A 23,850-nucleotide genomic window follows, 5' to 3' on the forward strand; every position below is an offset into this window, starting at 1 on the left:
CTGCCACGTATCAATTGAAATTAAAATATAAATTTTCAAAATAATAATAATAATAATAATAATAATAATAATATTCCAAGGAAATCACAAATCAATTGCTTAGTGCCAAAGTAGACCGAAATGGTAAAAGTTTATGCATTAACCACAAATATCGCTAACCGATATCAAAACTGTGAGTCAGAATTCAGTTACAGGCTAGTTGAAGTATGGAATTTATGCCACTGGCGGATTTCTGTTCATATTTTGTATTGACGTTATAATTGTGTGTGTATCTTTACCTGAACAACCGACGGATCCTGAATTACAGTTTATTAGGGTTTCTATAGCACTGTCATTGAGCGAGTCAACACACCATGACGCCATTGTAGCAATGAGTAGGTAACCTAAGCGTGCAGAACACATTCTCGCTATTCTTCAAAACAAGCAATCGTATTGTATCCAGCGAAGGTTAGTGCTCCCATTTAGCAGCAGTATGTGGTACTGTAATGCTGTCATCCATGTTTACGGGAAGAGACATGGACATATTTCCAGCAAGCGATTATTTATTAGTTAAGAAAACCAAGCCCGACCGTCGCTCGGGCACTGTATATGGCAGTAAATGAGGGAGCCCGAGCAATGTTAATGTGTTCATTATGGATCTCATCAAACTCACGGGCTTTCTTGTCTTAATGGCTTAGTATTTCCAGTATCACCTCCTCTCTGGAGGGATGACAATTTTATCCATTTACTACTGATGGGCACAAGTCTTGTATCTGCTATACAGACGTAAGGTAATGTTCCCAAACATCCATTGAGATGTGTCTGGGATATCTTAGTTTTACACGAGTTAGTGCTTTATAAGAATTCCACTCAGCTTCCGTGACTAGTTTCCTTTCTTTCTTCCTCCTCCTGGAAAGCTTTCTTTCTTGGCATTCTTCACTGCCTCTTTGTAAATTCTTACTTTTCCTGGTGTATTGAAAAGAAATAAACAAGTGTCAAATCCATTCACATAGCTCAGCTATTACTTTCATCCTTACCGAGCTCGATAACTGCAGTCGCTTAAGTGCGGCGAGTATCCAGTATTCGGGAGATAGTGGGTTCGAACCCCACTTTCGGCAGCCCTGAAGATGGTTTTCCGTGGTTTCCCATTTCACATCAGGCAAATGCTGAGGCTGTACTTTAATTAAGGCCACGGCCGCTTCCTTCCCACTCCTAGCCTCTTCCTGTCCCATCGTCGCTATAAGACCTATTGGTACCGGGCGAGTTGGCCGTGCGCGTAGAGGCGCGCGGCTGTGAGCTTGCATCCGGGAGATAGTAGGTTCGAATCCCACTATCGGCAGCCCTGAAGATGGTTTTCCGTGGTTTCCCATTTTCACACCAGGCAAATGCTGGGGCTGTACCTTAATTAAAGCCACGGCCGCTTCCTTCCAACTCCTAGGCCTTTCCTATCCCATCGTCGCCATAAGACCTATCTGTGTCGGTGCGACGTAAAGCCCCTAGCAAAAAAAAAAAAACCTATTGGTGTCGGTGCGACGTAAAGCAACTTGTAAAAAAAACTTTCATCCTTTTATCACTGGGAATTACCACCTTCTGACCCTCAACAATTTGCCAACACTATTGTTTTACTAGCTGCTGGCCCCATCCACATTGTCAAAACTGGCTGCAATTATTGCTCTCACTGGTATTACTATATTCCACCAACTGCTTCTCACTCTGTCTTGATCATCACAATAATAATAATAATAATAATAATAATAATAATAATAATAATAATAATAATAATTAGTCACCTTTTGCAAGAGAACTAGTGTTAGATATGTGAGAGAGAGTGAAATACGATCATTACTTTGAAAGAATGCCTTTGTTGGCAAAACATAGTGTTTACATTGCAATATATCTTCTGGTGTAAGCTAGAACAAATTTATTACTTTCATTCACCTGCCTCAGTCTCATCCTTGCATTTGACAACATGAAAGTGACCAAGGTATGAGTGATGCTAGTAGTGCCATTTCTTATGCAGCCAGTCCCTTTTATGAATGGTGTGAAAATGTTGCTCGTAGGGTCGGTTGGTGCGGGCGTTTCAGTGGGCGTAGCAGACTGATATGTATTAGCAATGGGAAACCACCCCACTCCTCATTTCCCTAGTACCCATCTTCAGTGACGCCTGGGCCACCTATGACAGCGGGTGGTTGTGGTGGTGATTATTGCTTTTAAGAGGAAGTACAACTAGACAACCATCCTCTATATAACACTAATCAGAGAGAAAAATGGAAGGTATCAGACACTTCAAAAAATGAAGGTATCGGCAAATTAGACAAAGACCACAAAAGGCATGAATATGAAAGGCTCCCTAGGCCTCGAGTGCTCTAATTCCGTTGGGGTCGGAAAAGAACAAGAGTTGATCAAGGGAGGTCGATAGGATAGATAAGAGTGAGGAGTCTGGCACACGTAAGTGAAAGCTGTGCCAGGACTCAGCTAAGGACCCCGTGGTCCCCAACCCACGCTCAAACGTTCAGAGCCCCTGGGCCCCCTTTTAGTCGCCTCCTACAACAGGCAGGGGTTACCGTGGATGTTATTCTACCGCCCCCACCCACAGTGGGTGACAGCTGATGGCAGAGCACTTGAGGTCCAAACCAGCCTTGGGGCTAAGCACTCAACAGCTGTTTCTTAAGAAAACGTTCTTCCTCTTCACTTTCATTAAATTCTACATTAATTTTATTCCAAAGTAGCAGCTAGGAGGGAGTTTTTCATGTGGCTTGGAGGAAAAAATTTGCCTCCAATTCAGATAATTTCCCCCCGCCAGTGTAGTGAATTGAGATTTTTCCAACTCTTCGGGTACTCCAAGGAAACAGATAAGTAAAAGGGCACAGCTTTTAGTTTTTGCCCTGGGACTCTCAACTCTTCGTCCCTTCTCCACCACCCCCCCCCCCCCCTCCACCCCCGAAATAAAAGTGTGTTCACGACTGTCTGCGGCCTGGCTGTTCCAGCTCTGGAACTTTGGACTGTTAGTTTGGCAGCGTACTACTGTTCGTTAAAAGTGGTCAAATAATGTGCGGTTTTTCATTTGATCGAGTATTTCATATGATAGCATTGCTTTTTATCGCGACATTCTAATCACCTATGTTGATTTCAGTTGGGAAAACCATTAAGGCAGTCTTTTTGAGGATGTAAAAATGCAAGTGGAGAGTGAGAGTCTGCCATTATAATGAAAATTCCCCAAGTTAATTGTGACTGATGGTACCATTACAATGAATATTCCCCAACCCAATCTTCACAAACAAAACAAAAACATTAAGGACTGTGCAATTTAATATAATCTTACAACGTGTACACTACCAAACCTATAATTAGTATACAATGTAGAACTCCTTAGCAAAGCACGGCTTCATCAGCTAGTGGAACTATTAAGTTCAGAAGATATTGTGAAATGTAATTACGAGAAGCCAGTCTCATGCCTGAGAAAGTGATGTTTGACAGTTTTACCATAACTTTAAATTTGTCCACTTATCACATCACCTCCAAAGTACTTTGACCAAATACACAGATCTATCTATCCTCTCTAAAACTCTGATTTCTGGTTGTTCCCAAAGCTAATATCTTCCTTGCAGGGGTAAATAAATCTCTTTTACTATGTGGAGCAGGTTGAAAGAAATTATGTAATACTTGATGGCTACTCCAAGGAGCTGTCATATGTAATGTGCCAACTTCTAAATTGCTTCAAGAAGTGAAAGAAACATTGAAATTTATTATAGGTTGTATTTTTGCAGTGCAATTGACTGAGGAGCTGTTGCTCTAGATATACTGTATCAGTTGTTCTTGTAGAATAATGTTGGATAATTATTTGACAATCTTGTATTTTACTCGTACAATACCAACAAAAAAAAAATTACTCTTGAGTAAATATTATTGCCATCATCTAAATTAGTCTTTATACTGTCCTTTTTAGACCATATTTTTCAGTCCACAATTGCATTTTGTATTATGGAAATATATTAGTTAATAAATACTGCATATCATAGTAATTGTACAGTATGCAGCGAAACAAACCACACTGAAATTATTGCTCATATTCTGTCCACGTTTCCCTAGCAACAAAGTATTTATTTATTCTGTATAATAGTTTGACATATTGTGAATTCGGGGTTGTGTTGATTTCTGCAATTATGGTTTTTCACAACAGAAGAGAAGGTGTTTATCATGGAACATTGTTTCCGGTCTTACAGAGTGGGGCGTCAGAATGGGCCATGTTTACTTCACATTAAAGAACAGTACAATGAGCAATTTAATAAGGAGGCACCAAATAACAGATCATTGTTAGTTGACGTTAACAAGGTCCATCATACAAGATCAGTCTCACATCAATGAAGGAGGACAGCGGTCACCACTAACAAGACTCGTGGACAACTTCTCCAATAGGTTTTACGTGTCTGGTCATGGAATATTGGGTCCTTATTTCATCATTGCCCCATTTTTGCAAGACTTGTGCTGTTTTTATCGCTCCAAAAACTTGCCCCTCCAACAACAATGGATGCATCAGGATGGAGCTACAACCCTCACTGCGGGGTAGTCACTTACCCTTCCTCAATGACACTTTGGAGGTAGCCCAATTTCTTGTAGAATTCCATTCCCGGACTCTTCTTGCTCCCCAGATTTCACTGCCTCAGATGTCTACGTATAGGCACATTTAAACCATCAGTTTTCAAGATTGATGACCACTGAGATCGATAATTGCAGTCACTTAAGTGTGGCTAGTATCCAGTATTCGGGAGATAGTGGGTTCAAACCCCACTGTCGGCAGCCCTGAAGATGGTTTTCTGTGGTTTCCCATTTTCTCACTTAATTAAAGCCACGGCCACTTCCTTCCCAATCCTAATCCCTTCCTGTCCCATCATCGCCATAAATCCTACCTGTGTCGGTGCTACATAAAGCAACTTGTAAAAAAAGTAAAAAAAAAAAAAAGAGATTGATGACCCACCTAAATATTCCCGAATTACACAAGAAGATAACATAATTTTTTGTGTCCTTACAGCAACCTTTGTTCATGAACATGTTCAATAATCTTCAGAAACGTTATGAACAATGTGTGTCACGTGATGGTACACATTTTGAACGCATACTGTTCCAATGCAGTTAAATAACATTTCAGTGTAGTTTGTTTTGCTGCATACAGTATCTGAAGGCATCTCTTTTCAGTTTTGTCTCAGGTAATTTTTAACTGTTAGGTTCTTCAGTTTGCCAAAACCAATTTTGAGTAATACATTCTTAGACTACATGAAAAAGAAAATCATATAATAGTATTATACCTGAAAAAGAAAAAACTGTATTATACCTGAAAAAGAAACGACAGTTCATAAATTTATTACTCAAAATTAGTTTTGGCAGACTGAAGAACGTAAGCTAAAAGAAAATAGTATATGTCTCATGTGAACATATTTTTTCAGAATTTTAAGTTGGAAAAGTAATAATGTATTGTTGAATTTTTTGTTCATTTGATAATTGAATTATGCAAATTATATACAGCAATAAATTATATAATGGTCATTGTTTTTGTTGTTAATACATTACTGAAATCTTCTCTCAGAACTGTGTTATTAGGATACTTTCTCTTTTGTTGTGACATTTTAATACAGTTGTTTCAAAACTCCATCCTGTTAATTAAACTGTGCTGTAAAATTTTCTGGCCAGTCATAAATATATGATTCAATTGTGACATACATTCTTCTCACAGCTTTATTTCCCAGCCCTCCCATTTCCTCTGCAGATTTTACTTTCTTCCCCTAGCTTATTATTATGTAGAGGTTATGTTAGAGGTCAGGCAACTTCCACTTGCATATGTATTGACTTGAGATCATGAATTACTGCAATATCAGCAATTACTATGATTTACCTAATAGCTGAGGTAAGACTTAAGGTTGTCTTACAGAATGGCTAATCATCTACCTGAAACCAGCTTTTATTGAACTAATCAGCAACTTATGGCACACAGTTGATCCCTTCCACCTTTTTATATTAATAAGAAGGAAAACTATTAAAATGAAAAATAGACTGATTTATCACTGAATTTACAAAGGGCACTAGGAAAGTTTTGCAATGTGATTGAACGCTTTAGACTTTTTCAAAATAATTTCCAAAACACTCATTACACTTCTCCATACGTCGAAACCAGTCGTTGAACCAACTCTGCCACTTTTCTTCGGTTACATTTTTACACTCTTGATCCCATGCTGCCAGAAGCTCCTTGTCAGATGCAAAACGCTGCCCTTTCAGCTTCATCTTCACTTCTGGGAAGAGTGTGAAGTCACATGGGGAAAGATCAGGACTGTATGGACGGTGATCAAACACAGTCAACCCTGATCTGGCAAGAAAATCCATTGTTACATTAGCACGATGTGCTATGGCATTGTCGTGATACAAGAACCAAGTGTTGAGCCGTGACTTTGGACGGAATTGCTTGAGAGCCTAGATGACCTGAGACAGACAAGTCTCACTGCACCACTTCGCAGTAACTGTCCTTTGTGTTTCTAGCACAACACGAGTCAGGATGCCCCGTTTGGTGAAGAATACTGCAATCGTCCTTTTCTTCACTGACCTTGACTTTCGCACAGTCACAGGAGTACCCTCATCTTCAAGCAGCCACACCTTGTTCTGGGATTTTGTTGGGACGTCGTAATAATAAAGCCAAGTTTCATCACCTGTAACGATGCTATTGGACGTTACGCGAAGACCCATTTTCAAACTGTTTTAGCTTTTTTCAGCACCATTTCACTCGATTTACCCTTTGTTCCTCTGTAAGTGAATGGGGCACCCAAAGGGAACAAACCTTTCTAACATAGAGATGGTCATGTAGAATTGAATGAATAGCTGGTGCAGGGATGTGGAGGGTCTCTTCTACCTGCCGATATGTCAACCGCCTCACTTGCTGCAACATTTTCCTCACAGCTTCAATGACAGTCCTAAATGAACAGGTTGTAACTTCTATTTGGTTCAAGTTAACAAAGAAGTATTGAAAGGTGGATCCTTCCTTATATTTAATATTGTATATTTCTCTATTAAATACAGAATAATCATGAAATTTTAAATATTCACCTTTAGACCACACTGACATCTTAACTTGCTTTCAATCCCACTGCTTGGTAACAACTGGTGTGAAGGTCACGCCTTGCTGTCTTCTAGACCGGTTTTCACCCCTCTTTTCATCCCTCACCATAACAGGGGTGTCCAGCCAACCGTTTTTGCGTATTGCAAAACTTTCCTAGTGCCCTGTTGAAAAACAAGACTGGTACTTTAATTTGTACACCCTAGAGTTTGCCATTGACGGTATGGGAATTAAAAACTAATTTAGCATTGGTATGAGTGGTCTTGAAAGCTATTTTTTACTTATGCTTTTTAAAAATATTATAAATTGGATATATGTTGTTATTGTTAAAGGTAAATGTGGTAAACTTCTGTTTAGGAGGAGGTTCTTTTTCCAAGGTGGTCTTGGGTTTTCTTGTAAATTTATTAAGAATTTTGTTCATGAAGAGTTTATTGAAACCATTACATTCAGTTATTGTATAAATGGTGTTGATTTCTTTCCTGAAATTCTTATGGGATAAAGGAACAGTAAGTGCTCTGAAAGTCATAAGCTGCTTTGTTCTGCATCTCCGGGTGTAGAGAAGTCTGGTGAATTGCGTTAACTGTGTGAGTGGGCTTCCTGTAAATATCAAAGGAAAGGGTTTGATTATGACTGCGAGTGATAGTTAGATCGAGATAATTAAGAGAGTTATTGTTTTCGGATTCTATCGTGAACTTTATATGAGGAACAAAGCTGTTAAGTAATTCAAGTACTGTATTGCATCTTATAGTATGGGAATCTAGGATAATAAAAGTATCATCAACGTAGCATGTCCAGCGTTTGATACCGTTAATTTTGAGATAACGATCTGTGCTTTGAGGTAGTTCATGTTTTTCGACATATAAATACTTTTTATTTGTAAAGTGATAACCGTCAGTACGGAATGAGATTTATAACATGCAACCAGTGACCCTCAGTGAATATTACAGTTTATATTTAAAGTCATTGTACAAGGATAAATGATATGATTTTGGTTGAGGTAACGATTGTGCTATGAGGTACTTCATGTTTTTTGACATTTCCTTATTGTGCTGATTTAGAGATTTGTTCAGATATGATATAGGTATTTTAAACATCAGAATGGCAGTGAGCGGAAGAAAATAAGTGAGAGATATGATATTATGAAATTTATAATAGAAGGCAAGAAATTGTGTATTCCGGATCATAGGTTTCGAGGAATAGTATGTTAATCCTTGTGAGATTTGAACCAGTGTATGTTGTTAGAGAGCCCAAGAGAGGCCAGATTAGAAGATATTTTGAAGAAGACTGAATATGTACTTGCCTTGTCATGGATATAGCTAGAGGGATGCTGACCTGTGTTACGCCAGAGAGAGCGTTGAAAGCTGTATGTTTACTCTCAAGTTATGATCCTCCCAGTGACTGCTTCTGAATGCGAAAGATTATATTGTGTTCAGATACGATCATTGAAGATTAATTAAGATGTTGCTTTATACAGTTCCATTTGATGAAGTAGAACCACAGCACAAGTTTATTTGAGTATTTAATATCATCTGAATATCATTTTGGTTAGAAGTCAGGGCATTTCAGGTATGCTGTAATTGGATGATTTGAGGGACATCGCTTCGATTCTCGACCGGGTCATTGGACTTGTGTTTTTCTCTGATGGTTGTCATCATGGATTTATCTGTTTACATGTATGATTTATATTTCTCGTATGTGTATTTAACACAAATTCTGTTTTGTGGTTGTTGTGATTTATTGATTGTGTACTCAGTTCCTTGTGGTTGCCATGTCTTTGAGGCAGGGGTTCCATTCCCACCACAATAAAGCCAGTGTAGTTATAAGTTTTTGGGGGATTATGTTTGTTTATATCCCATAGGGCCCTTCACTACAGATTTATTATTAGTGTGATTTTGTTAACGTATAATTTCCTTGTTGGTGGAATATAGTAATTAGACAGCTGGTTGTGTTTGTTTATGAGATTGAATTTTTGGTGGGATATACCCATGTCAGTGAATTAGATCAGATATACTCGTTCAGTCCGTATTCGGTTCGCAGTAGTGAAGTGTAGGAATGATTCAGCAAGATGATGATTTAATTTAATTGGATTTAATTTAAGTTGGTTTGATTTAATTTAATTTAATAAAATTTAATTGAATTTGTAAAAGGTAACACAGGTCAGCTTTAATTTTGAAACAATGATGTTAGTAATTTTAATAATGAAACCCAATAAGAGGGTAAACAAAATGAAATGTAATGATTTATGTTGGTAAATTCGTTGTTATAACCAAGCCATAAACACGGATCCTAAAATTATGTAAACAAACTTTAAACCACTCGATGTGTGTTTTTCCTAGGATTTCAAGATTTTGAGAGTGTGTTTTATTGTGTCAGAGAGATGAGTGGAAATGAATTTTAAAAACAAACCAACTTAAATTTAAGAAGTGATGTATTTGTGCTCAATTGAACAATAAGGCTTGGAAAATATAACCAAATTTTGTAATATCCAAATGGACTATTAGTGGGTTTTCATGTCAGTTAACTTTGTAAAATTTTTATCAATGATTTTTATTATTTTTATTGTTCTTCATTTCTTTTGTGTGTTGCCAAAGTTTTTAAATAAATTCGTTTGCAAAAGGTTCTCATTCATAATCCTTTTATTACCTTTTTTACTCTTTATCTTTTCTGCCTATCAGTTTAAGTTTAGATTTTATTCTTATTTTGAAATATCACCGGGGATCACCTGCATTCGACCTTAATAGCCAGAGCCCAACTCATAGGCTGGAAGGCTGTAAGATTTTTATCATGGCGAAATTCAAGGTCTACATCGTTAAGTAGTAAACTACACAGATGCGTCCACCAGTCTGGTTCAGACTCTCTTTCTACTGATGGTTCTGTTCTCTACTGCAAAATATGTGAAAAATCTATTAACCATGAAAAAAGGTTCAACATTTTGCAACAGCCAAACATACATCTGGGATTTTTTAAATGGCTGGGCAGATGATCTCTCTGATATCAACAGTGATTGCCACATCCCGCGGACAATCTGTTTCTGTGGATCTCTTCAGAGCTTTCTTAGACTCGGGAATTCCTATCTAGAAACTGGAAAACCAGTCCCTCAGAATGTGTATGCGGAAGTATACTAATGAGAAGGTTCCGTCGGAATCTACACTCAGAAAAACTTATTTGACTGTCAGTTACGAAGAAACCTTGCAGAGGATTTGTATCGGAGTGTCGGGAATGAAAATCTGGATCTCCAATGATGAAACTACAGATGCATTGGGACATTACATGGCCAACATCATTATCGGAACTATGGAAGCAACACAAATTGACCCTTCTCTATTTCTTTTGACAACGGAAGAGATGGAGAGAGCAAATGGTTCCACTGTCACACAGTTGTTTACAAATTCCTTAATGCTACTCTGGCCACAAGGAATACAACATGATGATGTTCTGCTTTTTGTCACTAGGGGCCGATGACCTAGATGTTAGACCCCTTTAAACAACAACCATCATCATCAAATTTTTCGTCACAGATGCGGCACATTATATGAAAAAAGCCGCTGAAGTTGGCAAGTTGATTTCGAACACAAATAAAATATTCCTAAAATTGCCCTCCCAAATCCGGATTTTTTAGGAAATAGCACCAGAGCTCTCTTTACCTTCACAACCAGTTTCGACCAGATGGGAAACCTGGATCTGTGCTGCTGTATATTACACCAACAATTTGAACAATATACGTGAGGTAATCGATGCTATACCAGAAGACGAAGCTGCTTCAGTTCATGAAGTGAAAAAGTTGCTGTACCATCAAGAACGTAGCAATGATCTTGCATTTATAACAGTAGATTGTGGTGTGCTACCCGAAGCATTGACGAATTTGGAGAAAGGGCATGATAAACTGGTGTCATTTATGGCTGTCATTGAAGATACAATAAACCAGCTGCTGCAAACACCATGAGGCAAAGATTTGTTTGCTAATCACATGTATAAACATGTGATGAGTGCTAATAAAAAGACCTAGAAAAACTTTAAAACATTCATGGTGTTCAAAAAGGGGAAAGTTCTGTTGTAACTGATATGAGTCCATCCGAAATAACTTGTTGTAAGTATGCTCCAATCACTTCAGTTGAAGTGGAACAATCGTTTCTATGATGAAAAGCGTTCTCTGTGACAGGCAGCTGTCTATTATGACAGCTGAAAACTTGAAATAAAAAAACTTGTTGTGGCATGTAATCAAGAAAAGAAAGAGTAAGTACTCAAATAAGGTAGAGAGGTATATATTAAGTAACCTATATTAAATGAGTATGTTAATAGTTTTACTGCACATTTGAGTAATTTTAAATGCCTATTTTGATCAATTTATGCCGATTTCCTGAATTTTAAGTGCCTATTGACTGCTTTTTTTAAAACCAAAATAAATGCCTTAACACTACGGACCGGTCCCGAGAAAACTCGTGTTTGCCTAGCCGAGCGTTGCGGACCGGTCCCGAGTTATCTCGTGTTAGCAGCAGACTGAACTTTAGTGCTATCTTTTGAGATATACGGGAACTATTTGGAAGTCAGGGGTGATAGAACTCTGTTATGTATGGTTCTACACAATCGATAGTCGCATTTCTTTTCGAGTATTCTTCATGTCATAGATTTTCTTTGCATTTCCTGACAACATGTTTACAAATTTCGAAGAGCCATGCAAGATGGCAGCGCCCAGGGATCACACGTGTTTAGACAAAGATGAAATTATTCGCGAATTATGTGCTGATACAGGCTCCGAATATCTAAGTGATGCTGAATATTTAGAGTTCGATGGTGAAATATCTTCTAACGGAAATGTTTCAAGTGATGACGATGATATAGTCTTATCTTCAAGGCGTGAAACACTCGTAGCGCAGAACGAGTCTGATAATTGTGTTCCGGGTGTAAATAATCTAAATTTGTAAAGAATGTAGTGTTTTCTGACAACTGGGTTATGGGCAACAGTGAACCTAGGCTATAGGATTTTGAAGGTGCTGCTGGTATAAAGGTATGGTCTAATGAATCTGGAAACATAGGACAAGTAGCAGGACTTATGTTTGGTGAGGAATATTTTCAGTATGTAGCTGAAAAGACAAACTTATACTATGAGCAGAATTCACATCCTTATAACGTATCCCCTAAAACACTAAAGTGGACTAATGTCACTAGCAGGGAAATTTTAAAAAAATATTGCTCTGTGTATATTGATAGGGCAGGTGAAGAAATAGTCTGGAAGATTACTGGCCAACCGATCCCCTAATAAAAAAAACCCATATTTCCAAAAACTATGAGCCAAAATAGATTTCAAGAAATGCCCTGCATTTCAACATCTATTCAGGAAGGCCACTAGAAAAATACGCAGTAGTCCTTCAAAAGCTAGTGAAGTTCTGAGAGTTTATTTGAATGCATGCACTCCAGCTTAGAGGTAGTTAGAAAGTGCCCGGGAACAGGGCTGTGCATGGGGTGAAGTGCACGCGGTCCGCAATGTGTTAACTTCATTCTGTCAAAACTAACTTATGAAAAAATTAAATTTAGAAAATACCTAAAAAAGAACACATATATATAAAATAGATTATACTTGAAAAGGAAACTTGCCATCAAACAATTTAATGGTAAGCACTTTATTTTCACTGTCAATGTTCGTCAATTTACCAGATGTTTTCCTGCACACATTGTTCAAAATTTCCAACACTATCTTCTATAGGAGCCTTTTTCAACACACCTACCTTAGCCACTTTTAACCTTTCTTCAATTACCAGTATTCTTATCATCTGGATTTTTTAAATTTTACTGGCAGTTTCTTCAAAAGCTAGAAAGGCAATCCATCAAAAATTGTCAGAATACAGAAGGTCATTCGGGATCTCTGGTGACGAATTTGACGGCCGCTAGTGGTGCTGGTGAGTACATCAAATGGGGAGTGATGATTCATGTCAGTACTGAAAACGTGTGTGTAGCATTTCGTGACATTAGCTGCAACGATACCGATGCAGATTGACCCTCACTGGGAGGGCTATATAACAGCCATTTCCGATGCTAAACCTAGTTATTCTGCAATCCAGGGAATGTGCAAGAAGCATGATTTCGTGATATTAAAGAACGGGATCAGCACTGTATTGAATAAAAATAGGCAAAGGCCAACTGGGCTTAATTCCAGAGGGAGGAAAAACTGGCAAATCCATGACCAGCCACCAGCCATACCCCAGGAGTGGTGCGGAAAATGAAGGACCTTGTCTCAGGTGGTACCCTCCAAAGGACTATCACACGTAAGTTGGGGATGTCTGTTTCAACAGTTAACACCATAATCAACAAGGACCTGCAATTAGAAAAGCAACATAAGCATCAAGTTCACAAACTGTTGCATCGTCACATTTCAGAACGTCGCACTAACACTGGATATTGCTACAGGGGCAAGTTAACCATTCACAGTGTTGCTAATAATGTGAAGATGAACTCTACATACTCTCAGCAAGAGGTTTTAGCACTCATTTACAACACAGATATCCCAGCACTATATTGTATGGAAGGGCAAAAAATCAGATATGGGTACATCAAGATAAAACGTTCAGCCACACCTCTCGTTCGACTCATCTGTTTTTAGAGAGAATGGAGAAGGAAACTGGAATCCATGCAATTGCTTTTACTGACATTCCAGAGAAGGCGAAGGTCACCTATGGACTTCTGTGCATTTGGACTCCTAAAAAGGGCCTTAGGAAATAGACGTCCACACACTTTCAATGGCCTCTGGAAAGCCTATCAGGAGGAGTGGGATAAGATTGACATGCTAGCTCTGCAAAATAGTCTGCTGCAATGGAAATTACGTTGTCGAGCTCTAGCTAGTAATGCTGGCTTCCAATTGAGTATGATCGTTGGTGGAGACATTACCCTTCAAACAACGTCCCCAGAGATGCCGAATGACCTTCTGTAGAACCAGATTTCAGTTTTAGTCTGTCATAGATTAAAACCTTCTCCTCACCTGTAGCAGTCCTATAATGAAGTTCATGTTGAAAGTAGTCTGGTTCAAAATGTTCATAATGCACGACAGTCTTTCCTCTGAATATTAGATTATTAGATTCAGAAAATATAAAGCATACGGTTCGAAGAAATGGTGTTTGAATAACTTACACGTTGCAAATTTGGCTTCAAAATTCAAAGAGAAAACTAATCAACTGAGTAATGAAAGTACTGGATGGGCAAAAGTCAAGAACAGCTTAATGACAGCCGCTTCTGAAATATTGGGTAAAAGAAAATTGGAACCAAAGAAGCCTTGGATGACTCAAGAAATTTTAGATCTCATTGAACAGAGGAACAAAATGAGAAGCAGGGATTTTGAACAATATAGAGCAGGGCCTCTCAGGGTGCATGCACTGTGCACGGTGCAAAAACGACTTCACTTGGTTGACCAGAGTGCAGACCCTCACTCCTAGATTTGGAGCAATAGCACTGTCTCTCTCTTTCCCCACTCCTGCCTCGCTCACTCCGCCCGTCTCCCTCTTCCTAACTTGCTCCGTAGCGCTCCAAATCCGAGCCGAGTTTAGCCAAGTAGCCCAGAGACAAAGCGTTGGTCCAAGCCAAGCCGAGTGGGACCGATGCACTGTGCACAGGAACTCTGCGCCTCAGTTTGCACGCGTGAGATTTTGGGCGTTTGAGAGGCCCTGATATAGAGCATTAAAAAATTTAATAACAGACAAGTGTCGCTTAGCAAAAGACTGCTGGATGAATGAAATTGGCGATGACAATGGAAAAGATTTAAAAGCAGTGAAATCTGATATGGCATATTTTAAAATAAAATCATTGCAGGACAAGAAAATAACCAGAAGTAATGTGGTTAAAAACAAAGCAGGAAAGATTCTGTTTGAAAAAGAGGAAATAGGTGACCGCTGGAAGCAATATGTTGAAGATCTATATGAAAGTCAGGAAATAGAAAACATTTGGGATTATGTTGAGGATGAGAGCCTGATTGTGGTAGAAAGGAAAGGCCCACCAATTATAAAAAGTGAGTTTAACATGGCTCTACACTTATTAAAGGATAAAAAAGCCATAGGTGTTGATAACATTTCAGCAGAGCTCCTAAAGACCTGTGGAGACATCATGAAAGAGAGATTGTTTGATATCATTACAAACTGCTATGAAGAAGAAATCATACCACCTGATTTCATAAAGAGCCAGACAATAACACTCCCAAAGAAAGGAAATGCCAAGAACTCTTCAGATTACAGAACAATAGCCATTCTATCCCATGCTTCTAAAATCCTACTGACAATACTTAAAGGTCAAATCAGCAGGAAAACTGAACAGAATCTAGATGGTGACCAATATGGCTTCAGAGCAGGTAAGGGTACTAGAGAGGCAATTCTAGCTCTGCATCAAATCCTGGAAAGAAGACTGGAAGTTAACAGGAAAACTTATGTAACTTTCATGGATTTAGAGAAAGCATTTGACAAGGTTGACTGGAAGTTATAATTTCAAACCCTGAGAACGTTGGGTCTTGATTGGAAGGACATCTGTTTGCTTTTTAACCTGTATAGAGCCCAAAGCACAGAAATAAATATCAATGGAACAACAAGAGAAGCAAGAATAAGAAGAGGAGTGCGGCAATGCTGTCTCTTATCACCTTATCTGTTTAATATCTTCATAGAATTCGCTATTAAAACAGTAAAAGAAAAAACCAAAGGGATAAATTTTAATGGTAAACAAATTCATAGTATTCGCTTTGCAGATGATATTGCATTGATAGCTGATTCAGAGCACAAAATGACTAGGATGCTCGGTATACTAAACACCACGTTAGAGAAGTTCAGGCTAAAAATAAACACAAAGAAAATGAAAATGATGGTCGTTCAAAGGAAAAAGACTGAATTGAAAACAAACATTAAATTATGCTGTGAAAAAATAGATCAGGTTAAAAAAAATTGTTATCTGGGTAGTGTTATTACCAATGATAATCAGTGCCTGACAGAAGTCAAAAGAAGAATTGCTATGGCAAAACAAGTGTTTCAAAGCAGGAATAATCTGTTGTTAAATAAGCACATAGGATTTGAAATGAGAAAGAAATTTGTTAAGACCTCTGTTTGGAGTGGCTAACTTATGGTTGTGAGACCTGGACTTTGGAAAAACCAAGCACAATCAATACTAGAAGCTGTAGAAATGTGGTTCTGGAGAAGACTGACAGGGACGAGTTGGACAGAAAAAAAGACTAATATCTAAATCTTGATTGATGTTAGTGAGAAAAGGACCTTAATTTATTCAATAGAGAAGAGGAAAGCTAAATTTCTTGGACATGTCCTACGACATGACACCTTTCTCCAGAATGTCTTCAAAGGAAAAGTCCTAAGGAAGAAGGAAGAAGTCGAGAGGAAGACCACGTCTCTCATACCTTAGGAATATAACCACTCAGCTGGGTTTTGCTTCCTATGTCATGACGAAAAGGATTGCTGAAGACCGTGGGATGTGGCTGCAGCGACAAGGTTTTGCCTTTAGATGATGGATGGATGGATGAACTGATTATGTGACACTTTCAGGAAAAAAAAAAAAAAAAAATGCTGTACGTATTCGCTTTTAACACCGTTTATGCCATAATTAGACTTGCAACCTTGTGCACAACATTCTTATGGCATTTTCACTAACACAAATCTAAAATTACTTAATAATTCAAGAGCACTTGGCCCCAGGGCTCAGCATACTGTGAGACTTGTGTGAGATCAAAACACATGGCCTCGTGATGTCACGCTCCCCTCCACCTGCATTCCCAACTGAATAGAATATGCCGTGCACTACTTCATCCAGGTGGCATTGATGGGCATCCAGAAAGCTATATCTGTTGTTGCATATGAAGGAACCAAAGTACTCAAATTGTTCCACTTTCTTCAGGCCTTCTCTGTCATTGCTGATAGTTCCTCCAGCTTGAGACCTAGAATACCTTCCAAATTCTCTCTTCTTGATATTCAGTCAAAGTCCAAATTTGTCCGTTGTTCATTCTTCTTCAAGTTCTTCGCTTTGTACATTCGCCAAGAAGACTTAATCGGTATAGAAAAGTGGCTGTGGGTGAGGCAATTGGAGATCAAATGTCACAGTGGCCATGCAAAGAATGAATAGTAAGGGCGAAGGCACCAATCCTTGATGTACCCCAACATTAACGCCAAATGGGCAAAGATTTCTGATGTTCTCACTGTACATCGGACCATATTGTGAACTGTAAAATCTGTCATTATTTCTCTAAGATCACTCTTTACTCTTCTCGCACATTTCTCTTTTTGCATTGGTACACCATCAAGACAAAAGAGGGAGTTAGCCTTGAATTTAGGGTCGTGCAACTGTAAGCTTGCATACGGGAGATAATGGGTTCGAACCCCTTTGTCAGCAGCCCTGAAGATGGTTTTCCATGGTTTCCCACTTTCGTATCTGGCAACTGCTGGGGCTGTACCTTAATTAAGGCCATGACCACTTCCTTCCCACTCCTAGCCCTTTCCCATCTCATCGTCGCTATAAGACCTATCTGCATTGGAGCAACATAAAGCAAATTGTAAAAACAACAGTTACATACACTAGGCGTAGGCTTTAGGAACATTGAGGGATCAAAACCTATGGTATACCAAAGTGAGAGTTGCTTTCTTATAAAGTTGACTTGACGTTTGTCTGTATGTTTATTTGAATGAACATCAAGCATGCATAAGTGAAAAAAATTCAACGAGATTTCATAGGAATCTTTTGTTTTTTGAGAAAAATGGTTTTTAATAGGCTTACGCTGTACGTTGTTAGACCTAACCAACACCATTGAAAACATTAGGAATGCATGTAATGTTGAAATGAGTCAACTGTAAAATCTGTCATTATTTCTCTCTTCTTGCACATTTCTCTTTTTGCATTGGTCCACCATCAAGACAAACGAGGTCTAACTACGATTCTGTTTAAGAGATTTTGAAACGAAAGACCTAAATGTGTGCAAACAAAGTTTGTGATCCAGATGATGCTCAATGATGCATTTCAGCAACATTCTTCTTATTTAACACAGCTCTTCTTGGACTATAACTGATAACTTTGATGTTTGGCCCCTTAGTTGTCATCATCATCTTAAATTTTGCAATTTGTTGCAGTTTTCTAAATAGAAAAGTTTCATCATTTGATTGAGTAGTATTCTCAATCATGTGTCCCTTATCTTCATTGTTGGAACATAATTAAATTATCGACAGGGCCCGGAAGTTCATGCCCTAAAAAATAAAACAGGAAATGTACATGCACATATGCTCTTATAAACCTGAAAGTATGAATCATTAAAGTTTTTTTTTTTTTTTTGCTAGTTGTTTTATGTCGCACTGACACAGATAGGTTTTACGGCGACGATGGGACAGGAAAGGGCTAGGAGTGGGAAGGAAGCGGCCGTGGCCTTAATTAAGGTACAGCCCCAGCATTTCCCTGGTGTGAAAATGGGAAACCACGGAAAACCATTTTCAGGGCTGCCGACAGTGGGGTTCAAACCTACTATCTCCCGAATACTGGATACTGGCAGCACTTAAGCGACTGCAGCTATCGAGCTCGGTAATCATTAAAGTGAAACGATTGATGTCCCTTGGCAGTAGAAAAGTCAAGTTAGTATTAAATTAACAAACTTACACTATTCATTAGCAGTTGAAGCAGAAGTTGTCCTGTTGCCAATGTTGACTGATGAATTACAGTTCACAAACATCTTTTACACAAATTTTCAATTGGAAAACTTTATCTGTTGTCTCACAAAACATTTTTGTATCATGGAAAGCTTCTCTCCACATTAGAGGAAGTTATTGAGGCATATTTAAATAGTGCTAACTACTCCACAGAGAGAGGCGAGTCTCTTGGCATGACAGACGGATTTCCTTTGAGAATGTCTTTAATATCACAGATCTGTTCATAACTAGGATCTTTTTAAATTACATCATTCGCTGTCTCTTTCACTTTTCGTCCTATACTACCAGGAACAGAACTTAGATTGTTTATTGTTTTTTCAAAAAGTAAGTGATTCATTTCAGGGAAATCCTACAGTTTCCAGTGGCGTTATGGCTGTTGGTAAGAAAGAAAAATGGGCAGATATTAAAATGAGGTTCTCTTCCAACCCAATGCCTGAAAGAATACTTTGAACTGTTTCTGTTGATGCAGCATCGAGTCCAATAAATTAACAGTTTCTTTGACTAATCCTATTGTGCTGAGCCTAATACAATACTGCATCCAGCCACGCTCCACGAGTTAACACAGGCAAGGGAAGAAGTAGGATAGTAGGTGCTGTTGATGATCTAAACAACTGAACTCTTTAAGGAGATTTAAGAAAAAATATATTTGTAGAGGCCACAAATTGATGTACCAGTAGAAAAGAATTATGTACTCTTAGCAATACGGGGTGTGCTAAAAAGTTATATAAATTAAGTTGGGAAAAAATACCTTTCAGTGTTTGTCCTGATCTTACCATGTAAGTACCTGCATCGGTAACAAATAAAAGTAGTCAGTTCATTTCAGCGACCCCGAAAACTATGGATTCGACACAAATACCAGTCATTCTCAATTACTTTTGCATTTCACCCCATACCCTATGGGTGCTAGAGGTCTCTTACCCCTACAGTATTTTTTCCAGATAGTAAGTCATACTTGTATGAATTTGGTTGAGAGCTATGCTGGAACACACACACACACGTGTCCATTATCTCGGTCATTTTGGACATTTCCTTTCTCACCCTTTCTCACCCCCTATGCCAAAGGAGGCTGAACTTGGACTTAAAAATACTCAGAGTGTCACTATTCATCTCAGCGATGCTGAAAATGATGGATTCGACACTATTTTTGATTATTTTCATATCTCGTCCCCTCTCACCCCCACTCCTAAGGGTGCAAGACGTGTCTTACCCCCAGGTGATTTGTCTCTGATAGTAAGTCATAAAGGTACCAAGCATGGTTGAAATTGCTCTAGTAGTTTCATAAACTATGAATTTGACACTAATATTGATTGTCTTTAGTTATATTTATATTTCACTGCCTCCCCTAGGGGTGGGGTGGGGTGTCTTACTCCCACAGTATTTTTTCCAGATGGCAAGTAATGTTTGTACCAAGTTTAGTTGACAGCCATGCTTGAACATAGTCCACACACATACATCCATAATCTCGGTTAATTCAGTAATTATCTTTTTTTCAACCTTTTTCACCCTCTATCCCACAAGGGGCTGAACCTGGACTTTAAAAAATTCGGAGTGTCAATATTCATCTCAGTGACCCCAAAAAAACAATGGAATCAACACTATTTTCGATTATGTTTATATGTCACTACCTCCTCGACCCCCGCCGAAAAGGTAGCTACCGAGCTCGATAGCTGCAGTCGCTTAAGTGCGATCAGTATCCAGTATTCGGGAGATAGTAGATTCGAACCCCACTGTCGGCAGCCCTGAAAAATGGTTTTCCGTGGTTTCCCATTTTCACACCAGGCAAATGCTGGGGCTGTACCTTAATTAAGGCCACGGCCGCTTCCTTCCCACTCCTAGCCCTTTCCTGTCCCATCGTCGCCGTAAGACCTATCTGTGTCGGTGCGACGTAAAACAACTAGCAAAGAAAAAAAGAAAAAAAAAGAAAAGGGAGCTGAACTTGGATTTTAAAATATCTGGAGTGTCACTATTCATCTCATCGACCCCGAAATTTATGGATTCGACACTATTTTCGATTATTTTTATATGTATCCCCCCCCCCCCCCGCTGAGAGATAAAAAAAAATCTTGAGTGTCGCCATTCATCTCAGCAGACCCGAAAACTGTGGATGACACTATTTTCGAGTATTTTTATATACAGTATCACTCACCCCGTCCCCAAAGGGGGATGACCTCTGACCTCAAAAAACCCAGAGTGTCACTATTAATCTCAGCGACCCCTGAAACTATGTATTCAACACTATTTTCGATTAATTTTATACATAACACTCGCCCCGACCCCCCACCCCTAAGGATGCTAAGGATGGCTTACAGTGCTCGTCCTCAGATAGTAAGTTGTAAGTGAACCGAGTTTTATTGATATTGCTCCAGTGGTCTAGGAGGAGATGTGTCATTTACATACATGCATTTTTATATTATAGATAGACGACAGTCATGGGAACGTTTATAAGTGCAGACCTTCATTTCGAGATTTACTGCTCGTAAACGGTTCATCATATCGACAAACGTATTGCACCATCAGACTCCCCTTTTTTTATCGCTCTACATGGTTGGCCCTATAACATTTTCTCATATCTTCTGCATTTATGGGTGAAATTTGGGTACATTTTTAACACTTTACATTATTTTTCTCATGCTTATGTGGAAGCTAGAATCATGAAATTTGGCTCGCATATGGCCATCGGTCGTGTCAATATGCCTGTCAAATTTGATTATTCTATCTTTCCTATAAATTTGTCAAATTATGAAATATACGTGTAAACAGCACAAAACGTATGTGCAATAGAAAAATACGGCCAAATCTAACGTATAGGAGAGAGAGAGAGAGAGAGAGAGAGAGATACGACACAAAATCATAGGACCAAAGTTGTAGATCACTCCAAATTGAACAGAGATTGTGCCATCCGTTTTGTTATACGACTTACCGTTTAGCCACCAAATACCTCAAAAGGAAGGTCTGCACCGTCATCAAAATTGCCTCCATATTTCGATATTTTTCGGGGATAAAAAATGAAAATTTTTAACATCTCGTAATTTTTCCGTCGGTTACAGGCTTGAAGCTATAATTTTGTGATATTTCAATTTTCTAGCTCGTTTGGCAGATTGTGTCGTCATCTTTATTTGGGGAGGGGGGGGGGGTTTAAAACTTAGGACTGTCAGGAAACTTTTAATCCCATGAAACCTATAGATTATCGTTTTGGATAAACATATCCAACTGCGTTCTTACGCTGAGCCCCAAAAACTCCCAACGTGGTCCCCTCAGAGAATTATGAGAATTTTTCTAGGGATCCTGAAATCATCCCCTTCTCTAGATCAGGAGTGCCTCATTCATTCACGTGTATTTTAATTTGTATACCTTAATTTATATATAGGCCTACAGTACAGTATATATAGATCGCTCCAAACCGACTTCCGTTTAATAATATAGATTATATTTCTCCCCTTTCCTAGTGGTTCTAGGGGCGTCTTGCCCCCACAGCTATTTTTCCAGATAGTAGGTTAATATTCGTACGCCCCCCCCCCCCACCTCAAAGGGGGCCGAACTCGTACTTCAAAAAAATCCGGAATGTCACTATTCATCACAGCGATCCCGAAAACTAAAGCTTCGACACTATTTTCGATTACTTTTATATCTCAGCCCCTCGCACCCCACCGCTAAGAGATAAAAAATCTTGCAGTGTCGCTATTCATCTCAGCAACCCAGAAAACTATGGATTCGACACTATTTTCGAGTATTTTTATATATCACACCCCTGACTTTAAAAAATCCGAACCGAGCTCGATAGCTGCAGTCGCTTAAGTGCGGCCAGTGTCCAGTATTCGGGAGATAGTAGGTTCGAACCCCACTGTCGGCGGCACTGAAAATGGTTTTCCGTGGTTTCCCATTTTCACACCAGGCAAATGCTGAGGCTGTACCTTAATGAAGGCCACGGTCGCTTCCTTCCCACTCCTAGCCTTTTCCTGTCCCATCGTCGCCATAAGACCTATCTGTGTCGGTGCGACGTAAAGCAACTAGCAAAAAAAAAAAAAAAAAAAAGCCGGAGTATCACTATTCATCTCAGCGACCGCGAAAACTGTGCATTCGACACTATTTTCGATTAACTTTATACATAACCCCACTGACCCCACCCCCATCCCTAAGGGTGCTAAGGATGGCTTACCCCCACACTGCTCGTCCCCAGATAGTAAGTTATAAGTGAACCAAATTTGGTTGATATTGCTCGAGTGGTTTATGAGATGTGTCCTTTTCACATACATACATAGATACATACATACATACATACATACATACATACATACATACATAATTTGTATATATATTTTTATATATAAAGATAGAAACTATTATAAACTACCGGACGAGTTGGCCGTACAGTTAGGGGCGCGCGGCTGTGAGCTTGCATCCGGGAGGTAGTGTGTTCGAATCCCACTGTCGGCAGCCTTGAAGATGGTTTTCCGCGGTTTCCCATTTTCACACCGGGCAAAAGCTGGGAATGTACCTTAATTAAGGCCACGGCCGCTTCCCTCCAACTCCTAGGCCTTTCCTATCCCATCGTCGCCAGAAGACGGTGTCGGTGCGACGTAAAGTCACTAGCAAAAAAATATATAAACTACGTATAGTGTTACATTAAAAATAATATAGTGTCTCCTCCCTGTTCAGAGCCAGTTCCTGGATCTGTTAATGGCAAACAGCATCAATCTGTCATCCTCTCGCACAAAAAAAAAAAAAAAAAAAGAAGTTATGATCTATAGGTCTATTGCCCATAATTATCTTTTCTGTCATTACGATCGGATGAAAAGGGAGACATTAGAAACTAGTGAAATATTTCTGTACAGGAATGATTTGAAAATGTATAATATTCTCGCGACTCAAACCAAAAATCCTCCTGGTTTCTACATACAGTAGAGTACAGTACAGTCAAAGCATGAGAAGTGTATTCATTCAGCTCTTAAGTGGAACTTCTGAACATGGAGTTCTACCTGTATATGGGCAGTAATTTTGAGATACCGGTGTTTTAAAGGAATGCATTCAAACGCGGGAAATCATACGAAGTCAAAACTCATTAGCGCAGAAATAACCCATCTCACGTTAAGCCAGCAATTTTTCCACCCCCACTCGAATTCC

General features: G+C 39.0%; 1 protein-coding gene across 1 annotated transcript in view; it reads left to right on the forward strand.

Annotated features, from left to right (window-relative positions):
- Pif1 (Pif1 DNA helicase) overlaps positions 1-5,751 on the forward strand; it is a 144,966-nt gene extending 139,215 nt beyond the window's left edge. Inside the window, exon 10 of the mRNA XM_068228351.1 lies at positions 4,203-5,751. Within this exon, the coding sequence (XP_068084452.1) occupies positions 4,203-4,241 (39 nt within the window). The 3' untranslated portion in view covers positions 4,242-5,751. The remainder of the gene's footprint in view (positions 1-4,202) is intronic.
- The last annotated feature ends 18,099 nt before the right edge of the window (positions 5,752-23,850 follow it).

Source organism: Anabrus simplex, chromosome 1, assembly GCF_040414725.1.
Source record: "Anabrus simplex isolate iqAnaSimp1 chromosome 1, ASM4041472v1, whole genome shotgun sequence".
NCBI lineage: Eukaryota > Metazoa > Arthropoda > Insecta > Orthoptera > Tettigoniidae > Anabrus > Anabrus simplex.